The sequence below is a fragment of the Ixodes scapularis genome, unplaced genomic scaffold (genome assembly GCF_016920785.2).
Source record: "Ixodes scapularis isolate PalLabHiFi unplaced genomic scaffold, ASM1692078v2 PGA_scaffold0__279_contigs__length_252992795, whole genome shotgun sequence".
Lineage (NCBI taxonomy): Eukaryota > Metazoa > Arthropoda > Arachnida > Ixodida > Ixodidae > Ixodes > Ixodes scapularis.
In genome coordinates this window covers 193,271,326-193,297,987 of record NW_024609835.1, presented here as the reverse complement: position 1 = coordinate 193,297,987, position 26,662 = coordinate 193,271,326, and the positions used below count along the sequence as shown (strand labels likewise).

Below are 26,662 nucleotides of genomic sequence, written 5' to 3'. Positions count from 1 at the left end.
TGCCTTAGCAAAGTCAAATCTACAAAAAAAAAGTTTTTGTGTGTGTTTCCTTTTTTTTCTACCTGTTAATTTCTTCACACCTAAGTTTTCATTGTTGTCGTAGGTCGTTTCCCGGTTTGCGTTGCGCCTCAGCGTGGCAATCTTCACTTCCATAAACCACACTTTCTGTTTGATAATATTTTGGGGGACACTCTAGGAGACAAAGAGCGTCTTTGGGAAGGCGAAGGAAAAACCCTCATTCTACGAACTTTGGGCTGAAATATGAGTCACCATCGGGAAAAAAGCGACGTTTTCACGAGCTCTATCGAAGTCACCGTTCTTAACTGGAACTAGCAACAGGATTTGGTTGCTTGAAAGAATGTTCACGGTTGCTCGTGCCACTCCCACGCCACTTCATACTAAAAAGCAAAAAAAACAAAAAACAAATGGCGGAATGTCAAAAATGTTTTTGGGATAATTTGTACAAGATATTTAGAAATGTAATTAAAATAGAGAATCGAATACTCTCGATCCAAGGTATTTGGAAGATACCAAGATACTTCAAAAAATATTTGGAGTACAGTATATTAAGTAGAGTATTTGAGAAAGGCACAAGTCTGGAAATTCTTCACAGAAATACCCACTATACGAAAATACTTATTCGAATGCCTTTTACGTATCTGCGGTCCTCACCCGTTCTTGTGTAAAAATGACTAATCTGTAATTAGAAGAGAAGACCAGACGATACGGAAAAGAATCCAAGATGGATTTTTAGTTAAACTAGAAAAGTCGACAGTTGCCTCATTGGAAAGTGCTAGGGGTCTGTTTCTCTTTGAATATAAAGGGACCCTAATCCTTTCTAGAAAATATCTGGCATATTTGAAAACCAAAGATAGAAGTTTGCAGCACTCTGATTATCAATGACCAAAATTTTAAAAGTTTGAAATAGATCTCTTGGGAGGCGGTGCATATTCGAGACAAATGGCTGAATGTCCTCTTTTGAAAAGGCTGTAAATAAACCGATAGCAAGTAGCGTGACATTTTACCATTCGGGTGGTGACGTTTGTTACAGATTCATGGTCATTCATTGTAACCAATAACTCCCAAACGTTATATGATGTATCAACCGAAACATTCCTTCACACCATACTTTTTATGCAATAATTCCTTCAAAGCTGGTATAGCAACTTTTTTGCTTTAGTACCTATGGGTCCTTAACTTGTGGGGAAGCTTTCTTGCTGCACGAACAACCAAGAGGAACAACGCGGGGCCAGGATTTCGAAAACAACACACTCCATTTTATGTTAGGAGGACGGGACGGTTAGTTTGACATCGAATAAGTCAGCCTGCGACTGTCCGTGGAAGCCCTCGGCCCAGAGGGTCCCCTGACACTTGGGCTGGCAGTCTTTTATTGTCCGGGCAAAGCCCCCTTGTTTACCGTACAGTTCGTGTACGTAGTGGGTTGTGTTGGGGGCATGAAAGTGCACCTTGGTGGCCACTGAACGGTGGCGCCACCGGCGTTCCCCCAAAATTCACATTGCTTTCAAAGCCGCGATACGTTCTCAATTATAAACCAACGTCGTTTTCATAACTTTTCACATAATATTTACGCATATTTTAAATACTTCTGGCATATTAATTACAGGATAGCTCGCTACCATATTAGCTGTATCATCAACTATGCGAACAATATTTGGAAATGCCCAAAAAGAAACTAGGGCCAGCGTGTTCCGCTTCACATATCCGAATAGAGCAGTAGACCATACTCACTTGAAATAAGGAATGAATTGAGCTACGTGGTACTTCCCTCCCGCGTCAAACAAGAACTTGGCTTCTGGAATCGAGGGCTTGATACCTTGGTACGTTTGTCTGCAATAGGAGAAAAATCAGTTCGATTTGTTTCACCATATTTTTAAATCACTTGAGCTTGCGGGAGCTGTGTAACTAAGGAATATTCACCGAAGCTCCTTGATTTCTCCACTGCAGAATCTTGCACAACACAACTTTATAGGGGAGCTTCAACTAACTCTAGCTGAAGATTTAATTGTGAAAATAAACCTTCCAAATTTGAAAAGTGAAGATTAGGGAAATGTGGAATTTTGAAAAAAATGCGCAATTATTTCAAACGATGTTCCGAGAATTATTGTTTTCTTCCACCTTTCTATAGGCCATATCCCTATTCGCCCCTTGATGATGTTACAATCAGCATGTTGGTGCAATCGTTTACAATATTGACGCTTATAAGTGCGCCACACTAAGACAATAACAATACCAGTTTTGTTTCGCGTTTGAACGTTCGTATGTTCACAGTGCTAAATTCAAAGACCCCTTTAAAACGTGAATTATGACATTTAACAAAATTATCTGGTGACTGGTGACGGCTGCAACTCTTAGTATTCAAAAGAGTAGCATTTTATTTTTTACACATCCAGATCTCCTTATTGTACTGTTTTACACAATTTTATGAGGTAAAGGGAGTGAGGGTTAAATGAGTGCCATCTTCACCATATATTTATCAGCCTTGGTGCGCATGAGAGGAGGGGATAATGATCATGGCAATTAGGCAAATTAACTAAAATTCGTTAATTAACTTTAAAATATTGACCTTAGGAGTATGTTGCAAGCGCGGTATTGACGGCAATTAATATTAGGGGTTATTAAAATATTTTTGCAAGAATGTAATTGTTTTTTAGATATAAAGTAATAAATTATCAGGTTTTCTTTTCAAAGTAATCCATAAGTCCAGCCCACAATGGCGTTTAAAAGAGTGACGTAGTCGTTTCAATCACATCGTCACTTGAGTTGTCTGCGTACCCACTAAAGACACGCTGCCGACATAGGGACGGCATGCATATAACCAGTACGCCACTGTTCTAAGCGTCCAGATGGGCAGGGTTTGCAACGCGCTTTTTGCGCGCAATATTTAAGTGGGGCTAAAAGACGTGAAAGTTTTCCAGTTAATATGTAAAAAAATCATGATATTTTTGTAAGTTATTTCAATTTCTCTGGCTTCTAGTGTTAATTTTGGTCAATGTTGAATTTGTAACATGGCCCCTAAAACCAATATTAAAAAGTTAATTAAGAGGTTTCGATTAATTACTCAGCTTACCATGAGGATAGTTGCCTCCTCTCATGTCCGCTGAGCCTGATAAATACATGGTAAAGACGGTACTCGTCTGACTCTCATCTTTTATTTGATAAAATATGGTTAAAACAAAAAATCAGACACTCTGTATAATGTAATACACTTTCTATTTAAAAGACAAAATGGTGCCGAGTATCGAGAATATATGAAAAGCGATATTGAGCTGTGTCATCTTCCAGTTATCGCGGTGTCCTCATTATATTACCTTTAGCTGTTTGCTGAGAAATTGGCTAATGCGAATACAGGCCATATATTGGCGGCACCTGTTTAACTGTTTCGGCATAATTTTTTAGTTCTGGCGTTTCTCTCTAATCCTTCACCACATTGCTAAGTATACTGGATTTGATGGATACCTTATTTTGTTTAATATAAACTTCCAGAATGCTAAGTTATGCAAAGTTGGAGATATAGGTTTCGTAAAGGACCAGTATCATGTTGTTTCACTCCAACAGTTTGACACCACTCACAGCGTTGATCGGTATGTTGTCAGAACAAAGGCAATTGACTCGGCGCTTTCTAAATCGATCACTGCTGTTCTTCTGGTTAGAAGCCTTCATCATCAGTAATAACAACTGAAATAAAGCTGCTGCAGTCCACATTGTGGTTCTCCAGTGAATGAACACATCTGATAAACACTCAGTTCACCTTTACAGTCATAGTTTATTCTAAAGAAGAAGTCATGTCCGGGAGAGGAGATGTTGGTGTCTATTAAGCCTGGGGGTATATCAGGAGTGAGAAAAAATAAATGATTTAGCTGCATTTGGAACGTCTTCAACTGTGCTTTTCTTCTACTTCAAAGTTTCTTATATGCCCCTCAGCAATGCCTCGGGTTTTAAATATCATAATGAACTGTCAACCGCTGATCTGCACACTCACTGTTTTTTTCGCAACTACCTTAGCATCAACACACACTGACAATCTTGAGCACCGTGGTATGCACTTACATCCTTGAAACTTGCCGCACTGTGTCGTGATAAATGAGGACCCTTAGCCAGAGCTGTACCATGCTAATTCAGGGAAAGTTTGGCGTAACTTCTTTCTATTATTTCATTTGGGGTTGAAATTGTAAGTTTTTAATGATTGAAAATAACAGTCTTTTTCTCTCACCAGACACAATTTCTTTTTATTACTTGTGTGAAAGAGATAATTTTCGGTATGAGTTTAAATTACTTCCCAATCCAGCCACCACAATATAAACTTAATTTAAACATGTCCATATATGCGTTGCAGAGAGGAAAAATAAACATATTGTATTCTTTGCGAATATAAAGTATTAAACTATTTTTATATTTTACCATACTTCCTGAGACTCAATTGACTAGGTCGGAGGCCCCTAAAACTACCAGTACTAGAAAAACAATGCAATGAAAAGCACACTATTCTAAGCGGGAAATAAATTTTGCACAAACATATTCAACACTCAAAAACAATAAAAAGCGAACACATGTCATTTTAAATAGAACCAGTCTTGCTCAATTAAAGGTTGGCTCGACTTTCTTTTCCCACTTAGCAGGGATGACTCGAATATCTAAAATAAATAGTCAATGTATAAAAATGACAAAAGAAGAATATACTACGAAGAAACCACGGTGAGAAGAAAAATGAGAAAGTGTCAGACTCAATTGTTTGAACGAAACGAACCATTTATGACAATTTAAATATTTCAATGCTCTTAGCTTATTCAAGCGAGTTGTAATTGTGTCACGAATATTGCTCTTTGTTTTTAGATGCGAAGCTTAGTCAAAGTATAATGTCTGTCTCATCTTCCGAGAAAATACACAAAAACGTAGCACGGCCCCACTTTATTATTTAAAGACTGTGTGTGACTGAACAGGCTTTAACCAATTCCGGTATAGTCCCTATGAAGGCAGAGTTCCAATGTTACTCAAATAAAAGTACGAACGTTAAACTTTTATTATAGAGTTCAGGGCACGTACATCTTTTAATTGCATAATAATTTAATTGATACTGACAGCTATGCGTATTAAAAAATAAAGTAAGAAAAAATACAACGAAACAAATGTGTTGTACTTTATATATAGAATGAATAGCGCTCACATTTCCAAAATACAGTTTTTCTCCTGACTAGCGTCCAAATAGAGTAAACCTCCGCTTTGAAAACTGTCCACTAGGTCATTTTAATCTTTTTCTTACCAGTTCGTACTACTACAATGGTTTTGAAGCCATGCTGTTTACATTAAATTTCTTTCTTTGGAATGTCTGGACTTTTCGTGTGTTTTTTTTACCGGTACAGTACTTTCCCCCTACCTAGCCTTGCAAGAAATCATTCACGCAGTGGAGAGCATTACATCCCGTTTAGTACTCAAAAGTCTCACTTGAACAATCAGCAGAGCAAGCGGGGTGGTGGAGGGATTATCTTAAATGACGCCCTACGTACAACTCAGCACTAGAACAGTTCTGTTCTCCCGCTGTTTTCTAATCAGTCTCGTTCGACGAGCATCCAAGACCTTTTTCAACTTTTTTTCCTTCTTACCGGTAGTCCCACAGGGCACCGGCGAGGTTGTCACGAGAAATTCGTCCTTGGAAGACGTCGTATCTCCATGTCTCCACGGAAAGAATCCAGGGCAACGGCACGACCTTAAAAAGGGCTTCTTTGAGGAGTCGAACCACGTCTTCATCCTCGATTTCGAGACCATCTTTAGTCGTTTGCACGGCCGGAAAACGTGCGTCAAACATTCTCCTCCTCCGCCTCTTCTCAGAACCTTCAAGTTATAAAACAAAATAATGAATACGAGAATAGTCAAACGTGCCTGCATCATTAGAATTGCTAAAGACTCGTTCGGTCCCAAAATTAAAAGAACGATAAAAAAAAAAACTTGAAAAATCACAATTTTGTTTTAAAATCGTGCACCTTTTCTATCCTTTAATTCTTCGAAAACGTATGCAGTGATTATATTGTGTAACTCTTTCGTATATAACACGTGTGCGGCGGTCATCCATTAGTGCTCTTTCAAATATCATTGATTACGTATGGCCATGAGACGCTTCAGTAATTATTGTAATAAAATGCTTTACTGGTAGAGTTTGATGTAAGAAGTTAAGGTCACAAAACTTCTAGAGTCGATGCGACTAGAGCGAGAGAGCCCTAATACGTTATTTTTTCCCCAGGTGAGGTTTCGGTCTATTCTAGAAATAGAGAGAATAATATAGCAAGGAGTACCTAATTTTAATGTTATTTGTTTTATGAAATTAGCTATTCTTAAACCCAAGGATTCGGCGAAGCAAGCTCGGAACTATAAATTAACTGTTTTGTTCTAAAATAGTTAGGAATTCATATCTTTATTCTTTAATTGTCTAATTGTAATTTTCTGAAAGTGAGTTACTTTCATGCCAGATGAAAATCGATCAGATATGTTTTTGGACTTAACTGAGCGAATTCGTATGGCAAGTTTTTTTCAATTCTAGTAAAATCACCTTCCCATTACTGGCTTTTGGAACAAACTTAATTCGCCACAAAATGTTTTTTCATAAATAGTATAAAACGTCTTCACATGAATAGTATTTCTCGTCAGCGGTGGGCAACTCGCATAAAGTTAAATTACCTCGAGACAATATCACTTTACTTTTGTCCGAAATACCGCAACTAACTTTTATTATTTTCCTTATTAGTTCATCTTGACGGGAGGAACTAGAAGTAAAAATCATTATCGCGCTCGATGAATTTGATGTGATTCTGGTGAATCTCCCTCGGAAATTGTTTGCTTTGAGAATCTTGCGCTTATTAATACAAGGAATTTGTGTCATTAGAGCTTTTTTTGCCTAAACCACGAAGAAGTAGGTGAGTTTAGGTTTACGATAACTGATGTGAGGACTTTTTGCATAAGCTGACGCGAACTCTGTGGTTTCTATCTAAATTCGCTGGCATGCGGGCACGGAAAAATGCGACGATCTTGATACAGCCAACGTACGACGTATTTTGAGATTACATCGATGTTGTCCTTGTTGCCGAGACGCATCGGTGTGGGCGTGTACGCTGCGTGGGGTGGTAACAAAAAAAAAACTATTCATTTGTTTCCGAACGTCTCGTTTGCATATGCGCGACGGTTTCTTTTTGTTTGTAGATAAATACTCATCGAAACGGGGCAATGAATTCCGACTGAGAGGCAGCATAAACTTTGAGAACGTAAAACTGACAAGTAGGGAAGTGCTTTATCCAAACATTATTTTCTTAATTCTTTGCGACGTGGAATTTCCGTAATTCGCAGGGTTAATAGAATTCGACTAAAGCAACAATAGTCATTGAAATACCAAATAATGTTTAAAAAAACTAATTTGAAGTTTGTGTTTAGAGAGCTTAATGTTTTTGAGGTATGGCGACACTGGTTTACGTTGTAAATGAGGTATTTAGCCCTTGCAGGACGTCTGTTAGCCTAAAGAGTTTAACGAGAATCACACAGTTGTGATACGCGACCGCAAGCCGGTACAATTATCATCCAGATCGACAAGGGCAAAAATGGGGATCGAAGGGAGGATACCTGGGTTTTTGTTCAGATTAGAGCAAAGAAAATGGAAAAATAACGTTGAGATAGGATCGAGCGTTACTTAGAAATGGCGTTTATAACTAAGTGAGAAACAGGCTGAGAAGTAGTCCTGACTGTTAAAGGAGGAAGACACAAGAATAAAAAGACATGAAAAATTGTCAGTGGAAGGGGCCAGTAGATAGAGAGAAAGGAATAACAATGAAAAAGACATAGAAGAAAAAAATGGTCTATGCTTGACGGCTGTTACACATCTACGTCGGCCGCACCCACACTATCCTTCTCTCTACGTTCTTCCTCCCCGATTTTTGCGCTAATTTTAAAAATTAGTATAGCCAACTAGTACACAAGGTTACCTTAATCCCTTGGTTTTCAGGCACGAGTTTTCTTTCACAGCTTGGACTTGCGGTGCGTTAACGCACTAGGCTTTCGAACCCATCAGAGCAGACAAATGAACGTGCTGTGTGTTCAAACATTGATATCAATATTAAGTGATAAGTTTCTCCCAGAATTTGGAACTGTCTTTGTTTTTAAACAATTGATTTGCTTTCTGCCTGCTCTGTGAGAAAACGGAAGCGCACACACACATTTTAGAACGATCAATTATCGGTTACAAGCTAACCACTTAAAACAGCCTTCGATGTGTCTGATTTTTGGTTTTTTCTCCTAGATTTATTCAGTTCACCTGGCACGCTGGCCTTCCCCAGAGAATGATTCTCCACATTTAGGATTAAAGTTACAAAGTGCTTGGTACATTGAGCCGGCAGAGGTGAAAAGACAGCTCTATAGATGTCCTGAACGCAAACTTGATCAACTGCATTTTGAATGCGTATCTTCACAAGATGCATGTGCTAAATTTACCTTTTTTTGATGTTGATGCCGCACAGTGCATTTTTCGTAAGCGCATAGTTAGTAGTTATTTTACCATTCTCTTCATTGCTTTTTACACCCCTCATTTATTATATATTGTGAATTTATTATTTAGTTATTGTATATTGTGAGTTTTGTTTAAGTAATTCTAATGCATGAACTCCAAGTATGCTTAGTGTAGTCATTTCTCGCCAGAACCGGACAATCTATGCAGCATTATAGATAGCGTAAATACAATCCTAGTAAGTAATGATTGTGACGCAAATTGCCAAATAAATTGTTTTAACGAACTAAAAGTGCAGTGCGTGTAGGAGTACGCCGTAGGCACTCGTTTACATCTGTCTATTATTGATATAATATAAACAATAAGCAGCATAGATAGTCCTTAAGGCAAACAAATATTGGCGTCTAAAACGGCAAAGCTGCAAACATTAACGCAGTGGCTGCCCGCTGTGTACGTTTTGTATAAATTATAACCTTGCGAGTCACATGTTTCGACGTGACTAAAGCATTCTCCGATGGCTTCGTGCAGTGCCGAGAGCGGTGCAGCCCTCAACAAAGACGGCTGGTGGCGGTACGCCATGAAGTAATGCACGTGGCCCATTTCATGAATGACCGTCTGCAAGTCCGTGCCGGACCCCTCCAAGCAGACCTTGATTCTGCGCAAAGAAAAAAAAAAGAAAAAGAAGACAAATACAGGTTTAGAAACGGCAAGAAAACCAAGCTCCTAGGCATATATTGCGTAACAGAAACAAATAAAAAAAAAGAAAAAAAAGCAACCAACGCGGTCATTTAAAGTCGCGGAGCATCTTCCTTACTCGTTTTTGCTTTCTGGGTTTACCATGTTCGAGCGGAAAAGTATGCGGCTTATGGAGGTCGCTGTTCAGAGGTCACGACACTCGATGCGGAATGTATGACTTCGAGTGTTATCTTTGCAGGCTCGGTCACGTTTAGGCTTTCGAAGTGGCACGGGACTGATTTCGCAATGGGGCGCGTTCGTTCCTGCCGAAGGTTGGCGGACGAGCGAGGTTAACGATGACTGGCGCCGTCACGTGGGGAAATGTTGATTCTACCCTCAATGGCTTCGAATCGCGATAACGTATATATATGACTCCAGACCATTACGTGCGCGCACCAAGTGTGCGTCCGGATCGGTGGAAATCAGCCTGGCTCTCGCTGAAATTAAGGTTACACGTGATGCGCGCAACATCACTAATTCTCCGGTTTTGGTTTCGAGACCGAAGGAGAGTACTAGCGTCCCCTTCAAACCGAATATGCGATTATTTTTTTGAGGTGTGCTTTTATTACGCACCGATCAGTTTGTATAAGGTTTAAGCGAAAGGGAATACTGGGAGGTTGACTCACGAACATGACATTTGTTAGTCAACCTGCTGATATATGATAATAATAATTAAAAAAAAAAAGATTTTGGACTAGTAAAAAAACAAACAAAAAAAACTAGGCGCAAAAAGATTGATCGAAAACACCATTGTCTTCGCTTAATACAACCTGCATGTCATCCCAACTTAAAAAAAAAACAAAAAAAAAACATTGGTTTTGAATTAGTGAGCCATTGTAACTGATTTTATGTGAGCTCATACTTCCAAGCAATCGCATGTTTACACTGAAAACATCTTTTTACTTCTTTGATTAGGGACCTCAGAAAAAAACCAAAAAACCGCTGTGTTCTCCGAAAGGAGCTCATAAATGACGGCGTGGGGAACACGTTTCATTGAAAATTAAACCTGCGATTTAGCACTTAGTATAGCGTTAAATGTCTAATATGATAAGCTGAGTGTAATGACGAAGACTACAGATCTAGTTTCAAAAGTTTTCTTCTAGATCTCTTTGTTGCTAAAACGTCATATGTGTATTTGAAGTGTAAGTTGCTTCGTATATTAAATTCGTCAATATTTCCAGCTCTTATTTCCTCTCCCTGAAAATTTCTGCCGTGTATTTTATTTGAAATGAAGTTAAAGTATTATAGTCGGACATGTTTTTTTTCTACCTCTTGTCCCCTGAACACTTTTTATGCATCCCGCGCCTACTTAATCAAATTGAGCATATTTTATGTTCCGGCAAATGAAGTATTTCTCTTTGGAGTCTTATGATCACAGATTTATTAATTTTTGTATTTAAACTTAGACACTCGCCATCAACACACGGTCACAAATCTAAGATGCGCCACTCACGCTGTCGTTGCAATAAAGTAAAGATTTACCATACAATGGATTCTAGCAGGTATGTTTGTTCAATTAATTTCAAACGTTAATTAAGCATTATATGTTAAAAGATAGAAATCAGGCAGCATTACGCATTTAACTTATTAAAGTGAAAAAAAAAGCAGTTATATATTTTTTCCTGCTGGTGACTTAATGTAGGCCACTAATATATACGTGGACTTTACTCAGTGGTTTGTAGAATTGGGGAATCAAAATCAAACCTGAAATCTTGCCCATCACCAAAATCGTATGCCGATGCGTGACAGTCCACGTTGGTCGTGTTGGGCGGGCGCTCAAAAACCGACCTCTTCCAGAAGTTGTCGGGCATCGGGGGGAATCCCATTGCTATGTAGTATCTTTCCGCCATTTTTACCACGTCGACAGGTGAGCTTTTCTGATGATATGGGCGCTTAGCTGCGCCCCTCGGAATGATCGTGTCTATAATGCTGAGCCAGTTCTCTCCATAGGCGTTACCTGTACGCGAAGAAAAAAAAGAACAATGGTGGATCGCCCAACTGATTATTATCAATGATAATGTAGTGATTGCGCAGGCGAGCTGGTGGATGTTAACCATTTTGTTCTTAGCCCGAGACTGAGGCAGGAAAAGAGGAAAGTTTCGAAGTAGAAGAAAAATGAACAGTCGAGGACACGTCTCTATAGAGACGTGTCCTCGACTGTTCATTTTTCTTCTACTTCGAAACTTTCCTCTTTTCCTGCCTCAGTCTCGGGCTAAGAACAAAATGATTATTATCGTTTTGTTTTGCGAGTCTTCACAACTTACGCTTTACTAAGAATCATAAAAAAACGTTTTAATGTAATAACTACATGAGAAACACCGCCCCCAACTAACAAAAAGAAATGGGGTCACTGGGTATTCGGTGACTAGGCACAAACAGAATTATTGACGTAACCCGGGTAGTTCATTTTTTTGGCAATATATTTGCTTTCGTCTTGAGATTTCGGGCATTAAAAATCCAGAAGCCAAGGTGCGGCCATACTTGAGCTTCTTTGTCCAGAGTCTGGAACTCTTGCGCCTAAATCGCCAAGCTAGTACCAAAGTTAGGCTTTACTGCCTCGCTGGTTTGTCGTCATCTGGCCTTTATGGGCCTAAATCCCCCAACAAGTGCCAGGATTAGGCTTGAGAATTAGGCTTCTTTGCTCGATACATGGTATTTTTGGCTCGTGTCTGGCATAAAAATTGTATGGCTAACCAAAGAAGAGCCATAACGCCAAAGAAAAGTACTTCATTACTAACTAACACCTTCCAGCAAAATGTTATTCGGGCAAAGTTAGGTCACTAGAATTTCGATACTTCAGCCAAGTTTGGCGTTGCTTTTGGCAAGCTGGCTAGACACAGAAAAGAAAGAAAATATTGGGCTGCCTATATCTTCTGTCAATCTTTTATCGGCACAACTTGTTCTTGAAAAATATTGGTCATGCCGGGCCTTCTCACATGAAACCGATTATTAATTTAATGAACTCCTTTTTTTTTAAAGAAGATCAGAACGCATAATCTTTCAGTCACGCAGGCTCTGTGACCCGGGAGCATGGCAGTACTTCGGTGTCACTTTGTCACGCAGCGTAATTGAATCTTTTTAAATGCAGGGAGCCCAAACGAAAAGGCCACGAAACATGTAGCCATGTGAAATCATTTTCCCGCTAAACTTAGCAAGGAAAATGACGTGACATCACTTCATGTTGAGTGACCTCCACACCAATTCAGTTTCCCCTCTCAATTTAGCGGTAAATGATGTGACATGACCATGCCATGTGACCTAAACACAAATTCAGTTTCCCCACTAGATTTTGAGGGGCGAGTTCCCGTCACGTGAGCTCAACACAAATCCAGCTGTATATGTAAAAAGTAAGGCCCCAACAATAATAATAATATAGATCTTGACGTTTTGGTGGCAGCTCGGTCCCTTCATCAGAAATGTCTGTTTTGCCCTTGTCGTCATCTTTTATAGTGCCCGGTGCTGTCGTCATTTCAAACGGCCGTGGTTTCTTCGTGTTTGTTGGTGATGACATATCACTCGACGCACCCCGCATGACGCTTCGTCAACCCGAGACGACCTCACTTGGAAGTGTCCCAGCTTATCGCTTGGTGTTGTCTTTTGTGTTTAGAATGTGCTAAGACTTTAATAAACGACGTCTTTACCAGATTTTTGTGTTAAGAATAGAGCGGTTGTTGAATGTGATGTTGTGGCATTTCTTCGGAACCCGTTCTGCCAACGCGTTGCCCTGGAAATTATTCTTCTTAACGTCATATTGATGGTGGTGTGTGCCTTCTGGTAAGTTTTTTAAGATTTTTTTAAACTTTTAAACTAAAGATTCCTTCGTAATAGTGACGGGCACATTAAGCCGCGCAATTCGTCGCAATTGCTTCTCGACGAGTAGGCGGCGAAGACCGCTATACCGCGTTCACCCCTGTGTTGAGAGTACGGTTGAAGCTACGTCCTGTTGGACCAATCATACGCCAACCTTACGTCACGTCATCACGCTCCCGCTCATACTCACGCGGAGAGAGCCGGGTCAATTGATAAGTGGGAGGCGGCTGTTTGCTTCGGCGGGCACGTAGCTCTCACAGCAGTCACAGATTAAGGGGTGAACGTAGTATAAATGGCAGCGAACTAGAGACACTGTATACAGAGAGCTTCCAACCGCTCGATCTGCGTCACATTGAGCTACAGGTAACGAATGCGTTGTTCGTCCGTGAGCGTCTCCTCCTTACCGCCTTCTTTTCTCCTACCCACGTGCTAACGCGGCATATGCGCACTTGCGACCAATCTCCGATGCAGGCGTCCGCCATTAAATTGCAAACGCAGCTCATGGTTTGAGTTGGACCATCTCAACAATCTAGGCTCTCTACGAACAGTAGGCGACAAAGGTGACGCCGCCGGCGTAGACCCTTAGTATTCCTGTTGGATAGAGCCTTACTTTTTTACATTTAAATCATTCGTAACCAGACGAATGCCCACCAAGATGTTTACTTTCAATCCAGCTTTTCTTTTGAAGTTAGCTGTTAAAATGACGTGAAATCACTTTAAGGCACGTGACCTTCAAATGAATTCAGCTTCAGCGCTATATTTAGTGGAAAAACTGGCGTCGGTGACACGATGTCATGTGACCTGTACAAAAGTTCAGTTTGCCCCCGCTACATGTAGCGGGAAAATTGACGTCCCATGATCTGAACACTAATCCAGTTTCCGTGCTAAATATAGCGGGGAAAGTGACGTCACATGCCTTCATGTGGCCTGGCCTACGCAGGTGGTCACGTTCGCCGCTAAATTTAGCGGGGAAAATTACGTTACATGATATCAGGTGAGCTATACACAAATTAAGTTTTCCCGCTAGATTTACAATGAAAATTTACGTCACGTGATTTTACCACTAATTTAGATTACCCGCAAAATTTAGAGTGAAAATTGACATATGACGTGTCGCGGCACTTTCAATTATGTCTGCAACCAATCGCTTCATTAGACAGAAACACAGAAGGTTCCGCCTGAACTTTATTAAAAACATATTCTTGCAATATACTATTGATTGTGCATTTTTATTGGAACTTAAGTTAATCATTTATGCATTACACTTAGCACAATGAACAACTGATGCCGCCTTCTCAATAAAGGCGTCAATAAAATAAAATATCATAACCTATTTTAACAAGAAAATATTTGGAGGCTATTTTTTTAGTTGCCGGGCTTGAAGGAAATATAACAATAAAATGAAATCCTATATTAATGGAAAAATGCACTGTTCAAGAATCTGGGCCGTATAAATTGACCCATTGAAATAAATAAAAAAAATATATTTTTGGCATAACAATTTTTTTTATTGTACCACGTAAAAAAGGTTTTGTGGCGCATTTGTATTGCGGAACTATTGCCATTACCAAGCTGCAAGTAAAAATGGCATATTTTTGACGCAGTTCGGAGCTGCTCCTTTTTTGAAACATGATATAGAGGCATTGCCGCAGGTTGTTTCAGGGAATTTCATAAACATACCATGAACGGGTGCTGAGAACGGATGACTTCGCCTAATTTGTTCGCCCACACACACAAAAAAAAAGAACATATATATATATATATTGTGACGAAGAGCAAGAGTCGACGACCGTTTTTATGTCCGCACTGTTTAAGCATTCAGCGCGCCTTTGCCCGCGCATCCAGTTCAAGCGCCCGCGGGCCTCGTCTTCCTCGGCCAACATGCTGAAAGACGATGAAGGGGACATCGTGAAGTATAGACGTCAGAATTACCCCCCCCCCCCCCCCCGGGGGAGGGGGGAAGGGAGAGGTGGTTGGGGGCGGTGTCTGGGTGAAGTAGGACGCAGCGACCGTCTTTATACACAGGAAGGCGGTATGGGTGTTTTGCAGTTGTATGGTGAGGAGCATCTCGGAGATTAGTGCTTGGGAGGGGTTGGCTGGGGCTGAGCGTATTTCTTTAGCCGATTTACATGAATAATGTCGTCGTTTCGGAAGCGGGCATCGGCTGGTGGTGAGAGCGGTTCGACATGGCATGTGACTGGTGTCGTTTGTTTGATGACGCGATATGGCCCGACATACTTGCGTAGGAACTTGTCTGCTAAGCCTTGTCGCTTGATGGGTGTCCACACCATGACGAGGTCTCCTGGTGCGTAAGTAGCGGCTGTATGCCGTAAATCATAGCGAGTTTTTGCGGTATGCTGCTGCTGAGCAGTTCGAAGTTGGGCCAGTTGGCGGCACTCCTCTGCGCGGCATGTGAGAAGGGCGTCCTGATCGCTCGCTGAATAAGGGAAGATAGTGTCCATGTTGCACGATGCTTCTCGTCCTTAGAGAAGGAAGAAGGGAGAAAAACCAGTGGTGTCTTGCTGTCCGGTATTGTATGCGAATGTGACGAAGGGCAATATAGTGTCCCAATTGCTATGATCAGAAGCGATGTACATTGCTATCATATCCGCGAGGGTTCCGCGGGAGGCAACGTTGTTGCGCACTGAATGGAGGCTATATCAAGTGAGTTATGAGGCTCTGCTTCTGCAATTGCCATCCCGGTAGGAAGTAGTAATTGAAGCTTGAACAGTGCGGACATAAAAACGGTCGTCGACTCTTGCTCTTCGTCACACATATATATATATATATATATATATATATATTCTTTTCTTTTCTTCGACGGTTGCTGTGGCAACAGACGCGTCGGCTCCAACGAAACAGGTAAAATGTTTTGTTGGAACCGACTCCACTGTTGCCATAGCAACCCTCGCACTCGGTCGAACTCAACGCAAGTGTGCGAATCTCCGTTTAGCCTCGATACGGCCCCTGAAATAAACGAAAAAAATATATATTTAAGTTCGTGTGTTTTGACTACGGCATTGTTTAACAACTGTGTTTTCCCAAAACAACTGCGTAGCGCACAACACGGCTCACTGCTCACCCAGAAGGTGGACTGGTATGAGGCCTCTCGCCTGCAAACTCTCGTTGCCGTACCTCCGCAGTAAAGCGGCTCTTACAAAGGCGTGCAGATGTGCGTAGAAATCTTTGACCTTGTGCCACAATCTGGCCGCATCTTTGTTGACATCCTCGCCGTCGATCCAGCTTGCTGCGAAGTTGGCGTAGCCTAAAACACAGAATTCAGTGTCACCATTACTCACGTTAACCTCAGCCAAAGGGAAATCTATATACACATCCGCAGTGCCCTTTAATGGTCGTGACGTTACAAACAACGGGCTAGTTCTATCTAGTTACTTATTTTGGTGACGAAGTAACGGCTTGGTTGCTTTTCGAGACATGGAACGACAAACGTACGTTCGTAACATTTATACGGGTTGACGAGTAAATGTGGTCAGTTACTTTTGAAGAGGGTCGTCTACAACACGTTGCTGTCTTTGGTTTTTACCCATAGCTTGCGCCTGTGACTTCCGCGACAAAAAAGCGCCGATAAGAAAACACAAAAAGTGCCCAAAAATGAGTTAAAAAACAAAACAAAAAGAAAAAACGGGCATTGTTAACGTCACAAATATTGGAAGGCGGCTACTTTCAAAAACCGCAGGCCCAAAGTAACGATAAAGTAACTGGTTACTTTTAAACTGATGTAACGAGGAACGTATTTAGTTACTTTGCGAGCGAAAAAGAAATCACAATGTGTAGTTAAAGTTTTTTTATTAGCCCGTAATTGTTTCGTGCCGAGCGAGTCGGCATATGCTCGAACGACGGAGTTCCAGACGGTTATTTAGCTGTGAACTGAATTCGTATAGCTAAGCCAGAGAACGGAATGCAGCGACACTTTGCACGAAAGTGGCTTTAGATTGTGCAATTATTCTATACACAAATTTTATTAGTGTAGTATTTTAATTACAAAATGCAAGAACAGACAAAAATTGGCAGCGACCTGCAGTTTTAAAGTATTATAAGGCATAAAATACATTGTAGGGAATGGGTGACGTAACTGGTGTGTCACACTACGTCTATTTTCCCACTAAATTTAGCGGAGAAACTGAGCAGTTGTATAGTTCACGTGACGTCTATTTTCCCCGCTGAATAAAGCGGGGAAACTGGATTGGTGCCCAGGTCACAAGACGTGAATTTTCTGGCTAAATTTAGCGTTTAAAGGGACACTGACAGGGTATTTACGCTCGCTGAGGTTTTCAGTTGTACGTGACATATGAGAGCCTAACTACTCACAACCAAATTTGCGGCTCCAAATTCGGTTCCTTTCCTCACGAAAACTGCCGATCGATAACTGGCCGGTTTGAGTCGCCTAGCTTACTCTCTTTTCCGTGGTCACGGGCTGTTTTCTAAGGTTTATACACAACCACCAAATTTAATCAGAGTAGTTGATCATGGGAGAGACACACTCGATATTAAAAAATAAAAATATGAAATCCATTTTTTGTGGCTTTTAAAAAGCTGCAAATACGTTGATTGAAAAAAAAAAAAAAAGTTGCTCAGAACCCCGGAAGCATTCTGTGCGTTCAAAGCGTTATTCTCAACATGGCGCGCTTCGCGGTACCGGCGAATTCCGTCTTCCTTGAAAGAGAAATTTTTGGACGACCAAAAGAATTGGTAGTCATCCCGCACGACAGGCCCGACCACCAAGCCGATTTGCACGAAGACGCCGCTGACCCGTCGCTCCCTTCTCGTGGCTGAAGACATCGCTCGCGCAAACATCAAGCACGAAGTGCGTACTTCGAGTTGAATATGCACGCGCGCGATTTCTTTACTAGGTGCGAATGTGGCCAATGCGTGGTGCTGCCCGACTTCGACCCGGGAGTGTTTTTGCTGGAGAAAATAGTCAGCAAACTTTCGAACCTACAGTTGACAGGCTGCATCATTCCTTACAAAAGAGTTTTCCCAGTAGCTCAGTGGATAGAACCTGGCTCTTCCGCTTCACATGCGGAAGAGCCAGGTTCGACCCTGAGTGTACACTCTCAACAAAAGGGTTGTCGTGGGGTACTAGCTTCGGGGTAGTCAGAAGCCGTCACAGATATCGCTACCCCACCTTCGTTATACTGACAACCCCACGGGTAATCACACGGCACGCAATCAACAGGTTGCCAAAGTGAGCACCCCCAAAAGCAACATGGCGGCTGGCAAGCGACAGTGGAGCAGTACGAGTAAGGCCTAGCGAGCTGGACTGCTTTTTGCTAAAATACGATTCTCAATTGCGTGCGCCCGTTCGCGGCCTTCCGTGCGCACTGAAGCACTCCAAAACGCGCCTCGAACCACGGACACCGCACGTATTACGAGTAGAGGCGACGATGTGAAAGGAAGGGGGGGGGGGGGGGGGGGGGGGGGCATTTGAGGGGGTTGTCCGCGACTGCTTTCGCGCGGCCGGCTGCATTTACTTCGTGACCAGAAAACATTCAAGAAAGGAATCGTATAGCGACAAATGGAATGATATCTTTATTGAACAGAGCGTCTCCTTGCTGTGCTTGCCGCAAGTGATCCGGCGGTTTCGGTTGACAGCGGCGAGCCGAAGCATCACCGATTTAAGCGGCGTCGGTTCCGATCGTTCAATGCTCCTGCTCACCTGTTAGCATTCGTTATCCACTCCCTGGTAATCCTCACCGCGTTTGTGCACGCACTTCGCACTATTCACCGCACGGAACACCCATTCAACTGGCTATGAGACTGATCCCACTGGGACGAGAGGCTGAGAACCGAACCCTTTGGGGCTGCCCCGTCAGCTCCGTAGAGCCATGGAACGCCTCCATGTTTTTCACTCAAATAAGTAGACACATAAACGCGCGACTCCTTGAATTGGGCGGCGCCACGCGCCACCTAACGGACAGGGCTCAAACTAGAAAAAAACGAAACCAACAGTCTTTGTGTGCAGCGCTTCGCCAGACATTCACGTATGTAGATATTCTACTACACACTTCACACATACCCGACATACAGACACCATAGCATTCTACAGAGGAACGCGTTCAGACACAGCACAAGGTACTATATGAGACATTGACACTCTACATTCCTATACACACGTCTAGTCGACACCGCCACCTTATATACTGCTGTATTTTCTGTGACCGATTAGGATGGTGACCACTGTCATATTTTGCATAGATACGAAAAGACTGTGCAAGGTTTACGCGTATATATTATTTTCCTCTACTGCCCTTAGGAAAGCGCTCGTATCTCTAATGTAATCCATTGCAAAAGTGAACTGCAGGTTATGAATAAATTTGAATAGTTGCTACACGTCACGTTTTGATAAGTTTCGTTTTCTCGCTAGCCTACACTTTAAGTGTACAGAAGCCTGTTTAATTAATTGTATTAATTATTGAAAGCAATTTCTGCAATCACAACTTTCTGAACACGCTGATGCATTTTCTTTTCTCTTTTTACATATCCGAATGACTTCAGCGGCGGTTGAGTAAATGTTGAGTACACTGAGCGCGCGCAGGTGATTCTAGCGAAGCCCGTCCTCCGGTCCTCCCCGAAGCGTTGTTTCAGTTTTCTTCTTTTCGCTACAATTGTTTCTGCTCAAGCGTGTGTCTTTCAAATATGCGTTCTATGCGCTCGCGCTCGCGCCAAGAGGACAGTGCAGAATTGCCGCTTTCGGGCCCGTGCCTTCGCCTGCAACGAACGCGAAATACGTATGCTAAATTATGTAAAGCCTGGTTCAGACAGTGGCGTTTGACTGCGTCTGACTGCGTTGTGGCAGCGAGAAACCAGGGCATCCCTGCTGCTTACATCGCGTGCGAAGATGATTCCTTGAATTGGATTCCACGCTTCATACGAAGCACAGTCGTGCCGGTGAGTCGCTTTCGGTTCTCGACGCAAAGCTGTCAAACTCATTCAAACGCAAGTGTCTGAACCGGCCTTACCGCTCATTCACACTGGAAGCGGATCCGCGTTTGCAAAGCGGTTGCGAACGCGGTTGTATAAATATCCAGTACGATTGCACGCGCACTCCATGACATCAAGTGCGCGTGCAATTGGACTGGGTCTTTAACAACCGCGCTCACAACCGCTTTGCGAATGCGGATCCGCTTCCAGTGTGAATGAGCTGTTGAGCATCAAAGAACGCCGAGAACATAGTTCTCTGCGCTGCACCTGCTGTCGTCTCCAGCAATACTTTTTCTAAAAAAAAAAAAAGAAATCTAAAACAAATAGCACGTATATGTTTGTCAATGCCTTATTTTTGGAAATTTACTTAGAATCTTTTATATAGATAAAAGGAACGCGTGCTGGAAGGCCTGAAATCCTAGTCCCTTTCGAAGTACTCCGCCTTGGATGACACATACTTGTTTGAGCTTTTTTTTTTTTATCGAGAATGCTCGATGAAATTATGTATCCCGAGACATGCGAATCATGTATCCCGAGACAGAGAAATAGTGAAATACACGAACATGATCGCAGATATCTGTGTAGGTTCGTCCCGTCCGGCCTGAGTCGTGGTGTGCAATGCTTCATACTTCACTGCACTTGCAAGCAAAAAAATTGGGTACGACAGGAGCGCAAGTTCGGCGGAACGGGCGGAACGGAGGAGGCCACTTGCAACTGAACTGCACGCAGAACTGACCGATCACACCTTTATTAAGAGCACGCTCTTTACTGAACCGCACAATAAAAGACGACAAGAGTATCTCGTCCGACGAACATTCAAGTCAACTCACGCCTGTGCGTAGCTTTCTGTGCTTTTCTAGAGATTTGGTTCAATTCCTCGAGCACGACGCCAGCTGCCAGCTGTTGTTTACTGTTGTACATCGTAAAACCCGCGGCGGAACCAAAAAGGACAACCGCGATACTTTTTATCTGCCTCGGGTTTTAGTAGGTGCGTACCAATGTTGCCTGTACTTGTTTGTTTTCTGCCAGTTTAGGCGAAATGAGCCACACGCTTGTTTCGAGCGGTTTAAATTTAAATAAATAATAACCAACGCACAAAGAAAACAAGTTTTAAGCACTTTTTGAGATTTTTGAAATGACTTTTACTATTAAACGACTGCATGCACTTGAATGTTCAATTCAAGAGTTTATAAAACGTGACTACCCCATGCTTGTCACCTTCCAACAGGGTGCTAACTCTCAATGGCTCGAGCCCAGTGGGTCGTTAGGTAAGCCTGTGGGGTAGTTAGAGCCGTCAAAACGCACGATGACTAGGGGGGTGCTCACTTTTTCTTAGAGTGTAAGCGTACGTATTTTTTTAAAGAATTTTGCGATATTTATATTTTTTTACACTTACCACTGAGAAAAAAAAAAAAAAAAATGTTGTGAACGAAACGTCCCGGAAGTAAATGGTATGGGATTTCCTTTTTAACGCCTGCGAACTCAACGTAATTAGTTTCCACAAAATTCAAGGAGCATATAAATCGGTTAGCGTCCGCTTTTCGAGGTGCCCGTAACTGTTCTACAGGAATGGCTGCCAGCCATTGGTCCTGATCCCGTGGATCTTTCGGAAAATTGTGCAGACTCTGCCGCACAATGCCACTTTTTTCGGACGCAGGACATGTGAGGCTGCTCTTCACACAACGTCTTGGGGGGTATTCTTTTCGGAGCCGACCACGGGAATTGACCAAGGGCACTCACTGCTCATGTCCAACTCTTGAATGTACAAAACAACTTATCTTGAAATGCAGAACAGCGAGCGGAATAAACATAACTGCAAATGAATCGCACGGCATACGGTTCTCCACTGCACACTTCGTCTGCTGCGCGCGCCAGAAAAAGGAAAAAAGCGCATGATTGGGTGTAGTTACGTGACTTCCGCCGCCCACGCTCTCCTTTCCACTACTCTGACTTCTGTGCCCAGGCTTTGATTTCGGTTTGGAGCAGTTGCGTATTTAGTCTTTATTAAAAATATATGTGACTTTGTTGCAAAATATTGATTCGGTAGTCTTCCGACACCATAATGAATCGCCTGGCAAAAAATGAAACAAACATTTGGGGGGGGGGGGGGGGGGGGTTAGTACTTTAACTGAATTGGTGTAAAGGTTACGTGGCGTCAATTTCCCACTAAATATAGCGGGGAAACTGAATTGATGTTTTGGTGACAATATAAGAATTTTCCCACTAAATTTAGCCGAAAACTCAGTTTACGTATTGGTCACGTGCCGCCAATTCCCCCAAGGTGTACAGGTCACGGGACGTTAGGTGACGCCACTTGACGCCACTTTATCCTCCTAGTTTAGAGGGAAATGCACGGATGGATGAACAAACAGCATTTTGGGATTGGAGGGTACTGTTAAAAAGCATTTCATGCTTCAAAGCGCGTTTCCTCCTACGTCCATGAAAACATCAAAATCAAAATTTGGGTTTCACGCTCCTCAGTGAGCCTGTATTGCAGAGAGTGTCCAACTGCTCGCTTCAGGCCACGTGGTTTACGGGCCGCGTTTGCAATACGAGCTGCGCCGACGTGTCGAAAGCCTTCATCGTCTGCGAACGTCTCCGACTTTCCTTCTGCTTTCCTCCTCGACACGTTAAAACGGAATGTAAGCGCGCTTAGGACCGATCGCAGCAGGAAGTGGCCGCCATGAAATCGCAAACGCTCCCCATGGAGAGATGGGCCCTCTCTTTAATCTAGGCTCTCTAACGCTGCCACTCACTTGTGGCACCGCCTGGTAAAAAACACGGAAGCTTCTTAAAGGTCAACGCTGAATCAGATCCAGCAGATCTGTGTCAAGTATTAGTTTATATTTATTACTTTCTTTAGTTTTTTGTTTATTTTCATAAGCCGGTGACGCGTACCTTCATATATGTTTTTTTTTTTTTTACTATTTTTTAATCTGGAATATCACAAACCGGTACAGCTGGCGGATACAGCCTACACGCGTTGACTCCTAAGCGAGCCCGGTATTTCTTTTGCATGATTAACTAAATAAACAACACCAATATCTTCCTAATTCTAAACCATCCTTATGTATTATATTAAAAATGTGACTTCGATTGCCAGTGTGTTGAACGCTGTAAATGACTTTTTACTTGGGAAAGTAAACGCTCCCCCTTCTGACGGAAATCGGTTATCGTTAGCGGAACAAAGAAAATTATAGCAAGGTGGTGAATTAGGCCAGTTGGTAGTCGTTGTACTCCATCATGTACAAAGAAGATTTTGTACACAATATTAAACTTACGTATTTCATATCTAAGTTCCTCTCAACAATGTTCAATACTTGAGGAAGATCGCCACAGCAATATGTTTAAAGTCATCAAATCAAAAGAAGCGGCTGAGAACACTCGCGGTTTTTGGGCTTCGTCAGCTGCGCTGCCCCATTCTCCCTCGTAATACGCTTGACCGACGCGCAAATTGCACGCGCGTCCGAGGATTTCAAAATAGTATCATGATTCAGGAGTATCACGGGTAACAGCTGCCTTATAATGCGTCGTGCTCATAAACGATTAATTTCCAGATTCAAAATCACATTGGACGACGTATATTATTCCCCATGCGACACAATGTATGGCGAACACCACTAAATTAGGCGTCAAAAATACTTGACACGGATAAAAGAAATATTTTCGTAAAATAATATAGTTTTGGTTCCTTGGTAAAAACTTTGATCTCGAATATTTTATTGCATCTTTATGCGAAAGAAGAATAAGCGCCTAAAAGACTGGGACGGAGAACAAGAAGACACCGAGCACTACTTACTACTGGATTGTTTCCAAATACGCACGCCTTAGTCATACATATCATCGGTATCCCGGTCCAGGAAGGAGAAGTATTTATGAGGGAGAGGCCGACTAAATGTACATATAATGCGTCTTTTTAAATAAAGAATTCAGTCGTAAGCAGCGCTGGGTGTCGTCTTGTTCTTTGTCTCTTTCTTTGATGCACTTATTCTTCTTTGGAGGTACCGACTAGACGAATTATCCAAATTGCCACCTTTATTCAGATGCTTCAATTTGTCAGCAGAGAGAAAACGTACCTTTTCCCCGTCACTTGACTTGTCAGAGAAATAATAAAACAAAATGTCGACAAGTGACGACGAACATATCTTTTAACTCGGAAAGACATAAATGAACTTGAATAACAAGAAATAAAAAGGAGCGAATTATTTAGGAGAACAGAATGCACTATCAACTTGAGGGGGAGTGATCAGTAACTATACAGATTCAAGAATCGGGTAAGGGATATTTTTCTTTGCAATTTTATCTTTAACCTTATTTTGTTCTCTACCCTTTTCTCTTTCTCTTCTGCATACTTGTCGGGTGGAACCGCCAAGGCTTTTAATGTGATTCATGCTGTTTCGAGTTAAAATATATGTTTGTCGTTCCTTGTCCTGAGATTTTTGTGTTCTTTTTGTGTCAAGCCAGCTTTACCAACGCACTCTACAGTTAATTTGATTCCTTTTGGCGCCAACCATAAGTGCAACCTTCGTCAACTTGGCCCCATCACAGCCGTAAATACAAAGAGTTTGTCATTCATCGGGAAGTATAGGCGTCAAATGAGGAGACGCCATTGCTCGAAAGCGTGCTGGGAATGTTCCAGGGCATCTTCACAAACTGGAATGTGGCCAACCAGAAGCCGAAAAAAATACCCTGGCGGTGGTCCCGAGAAACGAAATTAATAACTGCGTTGGAGTAACTCTCGGGGACGGAAAATATGGTGCACGTGATGTTTCAATAACGGTCACTCGAAATCATGGTGGAAGCGCGTGACTAGCGGTAGATCAACATAATCCTTACGCCAGGCGCCGAGGGCCGGGAATCTGCCGTCCGAGCGGTCACACTCTGTCCGAGTAAGACAGAGTTCGAGCGGCACATTCATTTCTTTCACCTTTATGCATAATCATTATCAAAACATCACGTGCACCCTATTTTGAGTCATGAAGGGTTACTACATTTAACACTTAATAATTGTAACACTGTATTTAACGCTTATTAAAACAACATATCAATGAATAAAACCGTTTCTCGCCACCACCGATAGAGGATTCTTTTCGGCTTCTTGTTATTCAAGAGAACATGTCAAGCCCCCTTTCTGCGCCTGTGCACGCCCTGGCTTTACTGCTCCTCCCATTGACCAAACTCCCTCTACACACGGCTCTGGGCCCCATAGAGCCTACCTACTGTGGCCACTGACAGCTTAAGAAAAACAGGGCGTGGCCAGCCCCAAGCATCTAACTATGGCAGCGCAGCCAATCAGATGATAGAAATACCCGATACGAACGTGAAATATGAGAGCGCGAAATTTGCCCCCCCCCCCCCCCCCCCCCCCCCTTTTCAGTCACAACGCTTCCTCTCTCTCTAGAGCCCGAAACAAAATGACCCAACATGATAAGCTACGCCGTGCGTTTTTTTTTTTTAATATTAAGTTTTCATTGACTGCGGAACAATTGATTCCACTTTCTTTGAAATTTCTTAGAAGTGTGACAATCTGGGCAACTTGCGGTGCGTTAAATTTAATGCGTAAAGCAGTGTACCATTGACGAGATAAATTCAAAGAAGGCGGATGAAAAACAGGCTCTGATTCACAACTGGCATGTACTAAAGAACGAGAAAAAAAGACAAAAAAAAAAAAAACATTTGCCGTTTCTGTTTTTGTTTTAATGCGTCTCAGTTGCGAATCTGAGCCTCTTTGTCGTGAGTGATACTTCTATTTGTCCCGTACTTATTAAGCTGATTTTACACTAAGAAGCACTTCGGCTCAAGTCAAACATATAAACGCGTTGATTGTTCTGATCTACGAGTCATTAATGCTCTTCCAAGATAAAGAAAAAACAAACTTATATTTCCTCTTTGACTCCCTCCTTGAGCAGTTCAGTACGTTTATATAAAATGGTTAATCCTGTGGTAGTCGTTTTTTTGTTTTCTTGATTTGTTGCAGACGTTTGACTAAAGTAATGTAGCGTTCTTGAAACATTGTGTGAAATTACACAAAACCAGCTAGATGAGTAATGCACTAGTTCAAATCTAATCTTTATTGAAAAGAAGTCAAGCTCTAATAATTCCGGTTGGGAACTTAATTACGAAGTTGTAAAGAGGTACACATTGAAGGAACGCTGACAATTTGCTGACATTATGCATCTGAATGGCAAACGTCTTGAAGTGTTTTAGTTTTTTAGTTTTGCATGGACCTGTGTAGAGAGCAGAAATTACTGCCAAAATTAGAAACAAAACTTTAAGTAACTTGCATGCCTACTGTTCATCAAAACTGCTACTAAATTGCTGACTGATTCCGTTAATAGATTGCAGCTCGGCGGTCGGTGGGGCGAAAGCTTATGCAGGCTCTTGCCAGTTTCTATATGAACGAGAAGTGTTCCGGCGTACATTTTTTCAACACTATTGTAAAACGCAGGTAAAAAGAAATGATTTTTTTTTGAAGTGGCAAGATGTTTCCTCTACAGCCGTGTTATTAACCTCAACTTGAACAAACGGACATCCCCTTGTCTACGTTCTGAATCAAACAGTGAATTGTCCGTAAAATCAAACCTAATTTGAAGGTCATGCCTTCCGGTATCTCATTTTTGAGCATCTCTCTTTGAATTCATGTATGTTTGACGTGCATATGTGGCCACGGAAAGAACC

General features: G+C 42.1%; 1 protein-coding gene across 1 annotated transcript in view; it reads right to left on the bottom strand.

Moving 5' to 3' along the window:
• Window positions 1–1,745: 1,745 nt before the first annotated feature.
• LOC8026728 (angiotensin-converting enzyme-like) overlaps window positions 1,746–26,662 on the bottom strand; it is a 41,983-nt gene continuing 17,066 nt past the window's right edge. The window contains exons 2-6 of the mRNA XM_040214134.2: window positions 16,125–16,307; window positions 10,937–11,189; window positions 8,971–9,152; window positions 5,619–5,847; window positions 1,746–1,848 (exon numbers count right to left, since the gene is read on the bottom strand). Of these exons, the coding sequence (XP_040070068.2) occupies window positions 1,746–1,848; window positions 5,619–5,847; window positions 8,971–9,152; window positions 10,937–11,189; window positions 16,125–16,307 (950 nt within the window). The remainder of the gene's footprint in view (window positions 1,849–5,618; window positions 5,848–8,970; window positions 9,153–10,936; window positions 11,190–16,124; window positions 16,308–26,662) is intronic.